Genomic DNA, 10352 nt, shown 5'->3' with positions numbered 1-10352 from the left:
GCGCAGAACTCGGAGGGGGCGCATGCGCAGCGCCACCCGGCCGCCGCGTATAAAAGCCGGAACCCAGGCTCTTCCTCGTAGTGCCGCTGGGACCGTTGGCGTGGTAGCGTTTGGCTGCTTTTGTGTGACTCGCTCCCTGGGCGCTGCGAGCGATCGAGCCGAGCTCGCGGGCCGGTCATCATGTCGCGCTACGGGCGGTACGGAGGAGGTAAGAGGCGAAGGCCCAGCGAGGGGCGGTATTGGGGGTGCAGCGCGTCTTGCGAGGCCGTGGGGTTGGCGCGGCGGTTGGGAGACGGTTATTCCGCGTGCGTAATGGCGGCTTTACGAAGCCGGAGGCGGCGGGGGCGGGAGATTGGAGGGAGACGGGGAGGGCGGGTGTAGGTCTCGGCCGGGTTCTGTGTTAATTCTCGGGCATTTTCGTCTCGCGCCCCAGCCCAAGTCAGGCCCACGGTCACGGCTTTCCTGTTGCCCTTCTTCGAGCCACCCCACACCCCCCCGCCCTCGGCTGCCATTTTGCGCACATTGACGAGCATGGTGGCGCATTTCCTTGGCGCTTTCCCGCCACTTTAGCGGACAGTCTGGTCGCAGCCATAAAATCACGGGTGAATTTGAGCCTGAACAAAACGGGCAGCTTCGAGCCGCGCTTTCTCGTCACGCAATCGGTCAAACTGCGGAGAGGGTATGGAGACATAATCTTTTCGTCTGGCGGCTGGTTTCTTTTCTCTTTTAGCTGTTTCGGGCGCGGTTTATGACTGGGGCGGGGAGCTGGAGTCTCGGGCGAGCCTGCGCCCGGGGCGGTTGCCGCGGAGGACGAGAGCCGGCGCAGCCCCGCGCTCCCGCCGGGCCCGTGGCGGGGCCGGCCCGCCGCCGACGCCGCTGCGGCCGCGGGTCCGCGCGCTCCCCGCGCTCCCGGGGCTGCCGGGACTCGGGGGCGGGGCCGGGGCGGAACCCGCCTCGCGCTCGGAATATCCTACCACTCGTCGGTACCGGCGTCCTGGAGGTGTTTCCCTGCTTTGTCATACGCCCGGCTCTTCAGGAAATGACGGACTTTGCTGGTTTTAAGACCAAATTCAATCCTTGATAGAGCACGAAACGTGCTTTGAACAGGCTTACGGATGGCCTGTTGTAAGGCAAAGTCATTCAAACTTGGATCAAATTTTGCATAACGTGCATTCTTCTATTTGCATTTTTAAACAGAAACCAAGGTGTATGTTGGTAACCTGGGAACTGGTGCTGGCAAAGGAGAGTTAGAAAGGGCTTTCAGTTATTATGGTCCCTTAAGAACTGTGTGGATTGCAAGAAATCCTCCAGGATTTGCCTTTGTGGAATTTGAAGACCCTAGAGATGCAGAAGATGCAGTGCGAGGCCTGGATGGCAAGTAAGTAAGATGCCGGCTATGAAACCTACATGTTCGTTAGAATAGTCTGGTGGGCTGGGTGATAAGCTAGGTGCTAAGCTTGGATTCTGTAGTCTAGAGGAAGTTGTAAATAGCTAATCATTTTATTTATTTAAGAAAGGGAGCAAAGGTGGAGTTGGCCTGTGGAAGCAGAGTGATTGAAAAGTTCTAAATCCAGAAGTCATGTATTTTTTTAGCATTAGAACTTTGTTGCTTGTCTTTCTATTTTACAATTTCATAGATTTTTATTTGTGGCACCAAAAGACACGTTTTAGAGACAGTGTGGTGTAGGAGCGATTGGCTGGGTGCTCTCGCCGCCCCGGGAGGGTGAGCTACATTAGTTGAGACAAAACAGAGCTGAGTCCCCATGCTTCTGAAACAGTCCTGGGATATTCAACGCAACTCACTGTGCTTGGTGGCTTCATTTCACGAACTCCTCTCCATTTCTATTCATCTCTTAAAGAGCTTTGTTCACTAAAGCAAGTTTTGGAAGGTATGAAAAACTGCTGTGGTTATACTTTATAAATACTGCAGCTGAAGCTGTTACTTCTCTCTTATAGGGTGATTTGTGGTTCCCGAGTGAGGGTTGAATTATCAACAGGCATGCCTCGGAGATCTCGTTTTGATAGACCACCTGCCCGACGTCCCTTTGATCCCAATGATAGATGCTATGAGTGTGGCGAAAAGGGACATTATGCTTATGATTGTCATCGCTATAGCCGGAGAAGAAGAAGCAGGTATTTATTTTAAAAGAATGGTTGGTATACTAGTTAATCAAGTAATTCTTTTATTAGCAAGGCAGAAACTAGTATTTTTATATAAACTTGAATGTTAATTGTACAGGTGTATTTTACAATTTGTGTTTAATTAAACAATTGTTAATATATTAATAATCAACCTGGTCAAAACCTTTCAGGTTTCTTCGTTTGAGTCAGTCGCCTTGATTCAGAATGTCACGAGCCTTATGATATGCTGAGGCGCCTTGCAAATCCGACAATTAAGATCCTCCTAGACCTTGAGGTGATCAGCATAAGAGGCCAGATCCCCTCGAGTCATCTACACCTAGCTTCACCTTATTCTTTAAAGGGCAGAAAATTTGAGTCGGTGATCGCCGTAACAGTAAATTTGGCTTACAATTGGGGCCCCCTCCGGTTTAGAAAGAGGAACACCAGATTGACCACATTTCCAACTAGAAAAATCTTCTTGCGTCAATCAAGCCTCACCTGGCTCATTTGGCTGTCAGTTTGATCGTCGTTAGATTGAAGAAAACATCTAGATGCAGCGATCGGCTATAGATACTTCTAGATCGTCTAGATCTACTAGACCATGGGCCAAAGAGGGTCGACCTGCAAACTTGCAAGGTTTATTTTAAATACACATTACAGTGTTTTATATTATGTAATTCTAAAATGTAATTCAACTTTTAACAAATCTTTTTTTAGGTAGTTTAAAAAAAAAAAAAAACTGGACAACTAATAGGCCCAGAGTTTATTTCCAAATGAGACACTAAATTTAAATAGTTTTGAGATTTGATTTCAGCAGAGGCACACAAACTATAAAAACGAGTTATCATCTAACATTTTGTTATTTTCCTAACTTGAAAAATAGGTCACGGTCTAGATCACATTCGAGATCCAGGGGTAGGCGATATTCTCGCTCACGAAGCAGGAGCAGGGGAAGGAGGTGAGAGATCTTTAATGCAAGTTTTAACAAGCAATAAGAAACTTCAATTGGAAATGGACCTAAACCTCTTTGATTTAATTTTTAGGTCAAGATCAGCCTCTCCTCGAAGATCAAGATCTGTGTCTCTTCGTAGATCACGATCAGCATCACTCAGACGATCTAGGTCTGGTTCTATAAAAGGATCGAGGTATTTCCAGTATGTAACATTTTTTACCCCCTTATCTGTATTTGGATTGTCACGTCTTAATGACAGTAGAAGAGTGTCTTAAGGACATAATTTGGGATGCTGGGGTGAATTTGAGACTTTGGAAAGTTTAGGGAAGTAGTAGTGTACATATGGGTGAACATGGCTTATTTAGCCAGGCACTTAAGTTTAGACACTGAAATTTAAGAAGGTAAAAATCAAACAGAACTTCAGCTTTTTTTACTCCCTTTGTGGAAGGCGTGTAAAGGTGATAAAAATGAATAACATTTAGAAAATGAGTTGACAATACAACAGATGATGAATCAGTAGTAGGGAATGCCACTGGGAGATACCATTATTCTATAAGTCTTTAAATGCAGAAATTCTGAAACTTTTGTGGTCCATTTTTGAAAGCTCTGGACCCCCTCTCTCTAGATAAAGGAATTTAATTTGATTATGGGACCCCAAAATGTGTATGTCAGCCTGATTTGGCTTCTGTGATAAATTGATGATCTTGAACCATGAAAGCTTACTGATTTAAGAATAAAGCCTTACCCACTGCGACTTTCTTTTCACTGATCTTATCACCTGAATAATTGAAATCTCTGTCCAGGGGTCTATGTGGTTCTTTTAAATCAAATCAAATCAGTCTTAAATGAAAACAGTCTACTTTCTCTTGGAATACCATACTCTAAGAATATTATATCTCTGCACCTGACAATCCAGCTCATTGAGTCTGATAGAAGCAAATAATTGAAATGGTGGTTCCTTATTTATTTGATACCAAAGCTTGTTGAAAATGTGACAGTTGGCCTAATCTTAGACTGATAAAAGGCAAGAGTTGCATCTTGCTCAGTTTTGGCCTCTGTTCGGAGCCTACCTAATGAGGTGCTCAGAAGGTGTTTAAGGGAATTACCAGTATGGACTAATTGGTATAATTTTTGTTTTTAAGGTCACGGTCGAGGTCAAGATCAAGATCCAGGTCTCTTTCAAGACCAAGAAGCAGGTATGGGTAAAATTTGATAAATGCTCTTGTAGTTATATGGCACCAATATCCAAAGAGTTCAAAGTTTTTGAATTGTTGAAGTTTCAAGTGTTAACTCTAAGGCTAGGTGTTGAGTGGGAGGGAACACAGTACCTTATTAATAAACCAAACTTTAGAACTTCATTTGTACGTGCCCATTCTGGATGACTTCCTGGACATGGGAATGTCAAGCTATAGTGAGAAAGCAGTTTGTGACTTTGGTTATGTTAAGAGGCCTTGATAGAACTAATAAGTGCGTGGAGAAGCATTCTGAGATAGTTGTGGTTAAAAGGCAGATTAATCATGACAACAGTAGTTCATTTTATGAAGAACAGTTGTTGAAAGATTGGCTTTTGTTAGCAAAAACTGATAGGCTTATTTATTTTCAGTTTAATTGCAGCCTGACATTTTAAGTTCAGGACAGTGGGGGTTTATTTCATGATATTATGACTATAAGAAAAGGGATTGGTTAGTACTTTTTCTTAATAGAATTTCTCATGTTTTGACAGCCGATCAAAGTCCAGATCTCCATCTCCAAAAAGAAGGTAAGCTAAATAATTCGTTGCCAAATTTTAACTGTCAGATGTGGCCTCTGTGGAATTTGTTGCTTCCTGCCTACTTTGCAGGCTTTGATTTTGAACTCTTTGGAGAATTGGTGCTATATACATAAAGACTACTTACTAAGTTGTTTAAAGGGTCGCTTTTTCTGCTTCAATATCACCTTATATTTTTGGAAATATTTAGTCATAAAGTGTTAGAAAGATGATCAAGATGTATGTAGTCCTGTGAAGTCTTAATTGTATAATTTCACATTAAGAAACATGCTTTTCCCCCAACATAGCAAAAGTAGGTAAAAAGGAAGTGCCTACATGAAGAAAAATTTGTAGATTGAAATCTTGGAGCTAAACCATTATCTGTCTAGTTGCTGCTAATGATCCAAAAAATCCAAAATTCAAATAGTTCTCTTTAATTTAACCTTGCAATTTTAGCAAGGAGGCTATTAAGACTAATCTTAATTAGGGACAAAGGATTTGTGTATAAATCCTTTATGTAATTTTTAGTTCTCTGCTATAGAAACTTAGCTCCTTTGGCCACCTTTGGATTTATTGAAACAGCTTTACCCTGACATGTTCATGAGAAGAGTAAGTTTCAGTAGACACTAATGGGTTCCACACCTAATGTTTTTCTTTTTAGTCGTTCCCCATCAGGAAGTCCGAGAAGAAGTGCAAGTCCTGAAAGAGTGGACTGAAGTTCTCAAGTTCACCTTTTAGGGAAAAGTTATTTTGTTTACATTATTATAAGGGATTTGTGATGTTTGTAAAATGTAACCTAGGAAGGTTATTTCAACCATCTAATCAAAATGGATCTGGATTATTACTCTGTAAATTCACAGCAGTAAGATAATATAAATTTTTGTTGAATGTATTAACATCTTATGGTTTGAAAATGTGGGTTTTTATTTGGCACATTTAAATAAAATGTTTCTAACTAGATTTTTGATCTGTGTTCAATATTAATACTTGGTAATCTTCAGTAGTCATCTTTGTTATCAACCATATTCGTACAGACCGGCATTCAAAGTTTAATGGTGTAAAGTCCTCAACGTCGTTAACTGTCGTATACATACACTTGGAAAACTCCCTTTTACCCTTAGAGGTTTGGGTAAGATAACTCGAGTCCTCCTTAATAGCATGAATACATCATGACAAATCCCTGAATTAATCAATTGGAGTTGGTGTTGCATATTATCAGGCTAATGATCTAGATCTGTCAACTAAAGGAACCACTGATTTGCCTATAAATAAGTGTTACAAGGACTAAACAAAGCTTATTAAAGTAAATGGTATAAGAACTTTGCTGAATGCTACTTAAAAGTAGAGTTACTGAAGTTTTCAGGCTATTAGATGGAATGATGTCAAATCAGAACTCCCCTTTTAGGAAGTTCTCTGTTAACTTTAGCCAATTTTATACCAACATTTTTGCATGTTTGAGGAATTGTCTAAATTTGGGACAAAACATTTTCATGTAAACCAGCTTTGCAAAATTTTCCAGCCCAGACACTCTCATCTATTCTTTCAAATGGATTGCCTTATTCTGAGCAGAGATCTCTTAATTCCCAAGCTAGATTTTTTTCAGTTCCCAACCACCAACATAACTATTATCTTATTTTGCCAGGCTGGTGCAAAGTAATTAAAGATGTCAATCAGAAATGTTAATGAGACAGTTTTGTAAATCTCACCTATATTTAGCACACCTTAAGTCGGTTTTTGGTAGCATCTGGTAGACCTTAGAATATTATAGCCTATTTAGACTTTAAATATCTTTAGTAGGACAGTAACAGTTAATTTTGAGTTTCCTGGTCAAGCTTCTACCAGGTGTTCTCTAGCCTTGGTGCAAAAAAAAAGATCATGCAAAAAAAAAAAAGATTTTGCAGAATGATTAATACTGGTGGCACAGGTATCTATCTGCCCTTATCCATTTCCTTATGCTTAACAAAGTTACTGGATAGCATTGCAATTTTGGAATACTGGTCTGCCTCAAATTATTTGGTCTGAATGATCACTAGTATGTTGGAGGTTTGGATACTTTGTTTTTAGAATTTGGAAAACTGGCTGAATTATGGTTGGTATAAAACTGTAATTGGCAGGCTAATTTTATTTGTTGCACTTGGCTTTAATTGTTCTGTATTATATAAAGATAAGTTTACTCAACAATAAATCTGCAGAGAACAAACAATCCTGATACTCAGTTTTTGAAAGTGGGAGTTCTGAGCCAAGAGTAGGAATTATTTCTGTAGCTTTGGAATGGATTACTAGCAGTGTTCTAGAGATCATATGAAAGGATAAAAAGATAGGGAGGGTGGGGTAGGGGCAAAATGGTTTAAGAAAAAACACAAAGTTCTATCCTTAAGGGAAAGGGAAACCTGGTTATCTAGGTGAACACCTTTTATACCATTGACTACAACTCAGTACTCCTGTGTTTAGAATACATCTTAAAATGATACACTTTGGATAGTGTACTTTTCTACTTTTAGAGGTTAGGACTGCTAAATAGATTATATGACTGACTTGGAAAGTGCTGGTTCAGACTCTAAATCACTCGAAATTGTAAACCTGGCTCTGATTATTAGTAGGTAACATGTCAGATATGCTTTGGACATAGAACCTTATCTGGTCCTCATCTATGTATAGAGAGGTAAGTAGTGTACTTCACAGTGGCATTTCTCCCTTGGGTCTTAAACCAGGCTAAATATCAAGTGAAAGTGGTCCATCTTGCAGTGTCCTTTCTGAGGACAGAAAATTGGGGGTCTTGAAATGCCATCAATTTGAGACTTGGTTAAATGAATGGTAGTAGGGGATTGTGATTGTCATCTTTGTGTAGCCTATCTTGAAGTCTAAAGGAGGACTGGTTTCCAAGATAAACTAGTAGGTATAGGGAGCCCTAAAGCTGACAAGTTAGCAAAGAGTTATCAGAGTGAAAAATAATAGCAAAGAATTCATTAGATCTGGCTTAGTGAGCAACTGCTGCTTAGAGACCTTTGGAAGGCAGGGCTATGTAAGCTAGAATATGTGTACATAATTGTATAGCCGGGAAGACATGAAGCAAAAAAGGTCAAAGTCACAAGAAATACTAGGTGCCTGGGCTGGTCTTGGAGTGTGGTGATGACTGATGACAAGCCAAAGAAATGGGGCAAAGATGCCTAGGTATTAAAGCTGTTATATCCAGAATTGTCTTCAATTAAGGGAAAAAGCATCGGTAAACAGTTTCAAAGCCTGATAGTTCTTTTTCCCACACCTTGACAGGTTTGTTGTTACCATTCTAGTAAAAATATCAAAGGACATTGTCACTTAATCCTCACAACAAAATAGTACTGTTAACCCCATCTCACAGAAGAGGAGAGAGGTAAATTAATACTCAACTATTAACCTGCTAAGAGGTAGGCAAAGTTTGAATTCTACCTATGGTTTTAAAGCCCTTGCTCTTTTTAATCAATAAAGCACTTGACTGCTCCTTTAAAACAAAGTCACATTATGGGGGGAAAATTTACAATTGATCCTATGCATTGTAGATTACTGTTAATAACTTAGCAGTTTTCTTTCCAGACCTAATGTGGAAAAGATGCTGAATAGAAGGATAATTCTGGAGCACTTGGAATGTAGTAGCCAGTTAACTTAAGGCCATTTCTCAAACTTAGTGCTTTTTCCTTTTCCCATAGGCCACTGGCTCAATCTATTTTCCTTTTTAGACTTGGTAATATATTTGAGGTGTATACAGTGAGAAGGCTCCCTAGGCCTGACTCTCAGCCATCCAATTAACTCCCAAAAGGAAACCATTGTTAACCAGTTATGTAGCCTGATCAAATGTACATAGATACTTTCTCCTTTTTTCGTTTAATACAAGATACACCTTGCTTTTCTCATTTAATATCTTTCATATAAGTAAAATGGCACTTCGTCTTCTTTTTTTAATGTTGCATACTATTTAGTTGCCTGGATGTTGCAGAATTTATGCAGTAAAATTTTGTGCCCCTTCAATGTGCCAGCTACTGCTAGCATTGGAATACAGAAGTGAACAAAGTCTTTATCCTTATGGAGCTTAAATTCTTGAGAGATGAACAAATATCAGGTGGGTAATACAAGTGAAAGAATGAAACAGGGTAAGAGGAATTGGGAGCTGGTTGGTGTGTGAAGGGTGCTCTGAGGCGGCCTCTGAAAGTGGCATTTGAGCTAGTGAGGGAGTAGGCCACATCTAGTTCTGGGGAAAGAGTTCTAGGCAGAGGGCACAGTAAGTATAAAGGCCCTAAAGTAGTTTTGAGTTGTCGGAGGGTAAGGAGACCAATAGGAAGTGCACAGGAGAGGGAAGAGGTGGCATGGGAAGGTGAGGATGTCGGATATGCGTCACGTAGGCCTTTGTATGCCCTAGAAAGGGCTCGCTTTTACCTTGAGAGTTTTTGAGCAGAGTGCAGGAATTGAGTCATTTCCCTTCTGGTAGATGGGGCTGTTTCTAATTCTATTTCAATGCTGCAGTGAATACCCTTGTACAATAAATACATTGCGCATGTGACCGTGCATATATATGGCAATCCCTAGAAGTAGAATTGCTGGATCAAAGGGTACGTGCATGTGCATTTACATTTTTGTTAGATACTGTTAGTTTGCCCTTGTGGCAATGTGTAGGAGTGCCTGTTTTCCTGTTTGCCCACATGGTACACGACCACATGGTGGGCTATGAAGCTTGTTGATTTTTACCAATCTTGTGTTAAAAATGGTGTCTCAACACATTTTTTTTTTTTCTTTTTAAAAAATTTATTGAGTCAGAGGAAGGGAGAGGGAGAGGTGAAACATCAACAATGAGAGTCATTGATCAGCTGCCTCCTGCAAGCCCCCAACTAGGGAGTCGAGCCCGCAACCTGGGCATGTGCCCTAACCGGGAAATGAACCGTGATCTCCTGGATCCTAGATTGATGCTCAACCACCGAGCCATACCCAGCCAGGCCTTTTTTAAGTTGTAAAGTACATGTTTCCCCCCACTCTGGAAAATTTTCATGTGTTTAAAAGTCTGGTTTAGGTTCCCTTGCTCTCAACACACTGAACTTCTTCCATAGTGGGATACCTCTTTACACTGTAATCTGTTTACTTCTCTGCAGGTTTGCCACCACGAGGCACATTGTGACAGCAGGTACCAGGCCTTGTTCCAGTTCCTTGTTGCCTAGCACTTGTTAATACTTAAATGTTTGGTGAATAAAAAGTGAGTTGATGAATGAATGAATTCTAATCTATTAAACCAAACATAAAATTTTAACCTTTTCTGTGAGACCTTTATAATCAATTAAAATCATGAAGCACTTCCTCAAGAATGAGTCACAGAGAAATTATCTTCCTTGTTAAGACCCTGCAAATCCTATCAATCCTGGCACCCACGGTCTTCAGAGAATTATTTTAGTCCCCTATAAGACTGACTCCTGTCTGAATCTGCCTGCAGAGGATTGAGATCCTTAGGCTGCTATTTACAATTCCCAGCTCTACTCTGCGGCTCTAGTGCAAGGTTTTTCCCTCCTCATCTGG

The 10352-nt window shown here is 40.9% G+C and overlaps 1 protein-coding gene across 4 annotated transcripts; it reads left to right on the top strand.

The window, feature by feature from the left end:
* The first annotated feature begins 5 nt into the window (after positions 1-5).
* Positions 6-5780, top strand: SRSF7 (serine and arginine rich splicing factor 7). Of its 4 annotated transcripts, none has more exons than XM_081157087.1 (8): positions 6-208; positions 1198-1378; positions 1957-2133; positions 3005-3079; positions 3165-3266; positions 4216-4269; positions 4797-4832; positions 5482-5780. In XM_081157087.1, the coding sequence occupies exons 1-8, from the start codon at positions 181-183 to the stop codon at positions 5534-5536; spliced, it is 708 nt and encodes a 235-aa protein (XP_081013213.1). In that variant the 5' UTR covers positions 6-180; the 3' UTR covers positions 5537-5780. The 4 variants fall into 4 exon arrangements, with proteins under 4 accessions (XP_081013213.1, XP_081013212.1, XP_081013215.1 ...); XM_081157086.1 differs by having other exon boundaries at positions 3165-3275; XM_081157089.1 differs by lacking the exon at positions 4797-4832.
* The last annotated feature ends 4572 nt before the right edge of the window (positions 5781-10352 follow it).

The sequence above is a fragment of the Miniopterus schreibersii genome (assembly GCF_964146895.1).
Source record: "Miniopterus schreibersii genome assembly, chromosome: 13".
Lineage (NCBI taxonomy): Eukaryota > Metazoa > Chordata > Mammalia > Chiroptera > Miniopteridae > Miniopterus > Miniopterus schreibersii.
The sequence above is the reverse complement of the archived record's forward strand: the minus strand, read 5'-3'. Positions and strand labels throughout refer to the sequence as shown.

Bases quoted from the DNA above. Each gene is read 5' to 3' on its own strand.
- SRSF7 (XM_081157086.1), top strand. From the start codon at position 181: ATGTCGCGCTACGGGCGGTACGGAGGAG. The intron at 1,379-1,956 runs GTAAGTAAGATG...TCTCTCTTATAG, and splicing joins GTGCGAGGCCTGGATGGCAA to GGTGATTTGTGGTTCCCGAG. The intron at 3,080-3,164 runs GTGAGAGATCTT...TTTAATTTTTAG, and splicing joins AGCAGGAGCAGGGGAAGGAG to GTCAAGATCAGCCTCTCCTC.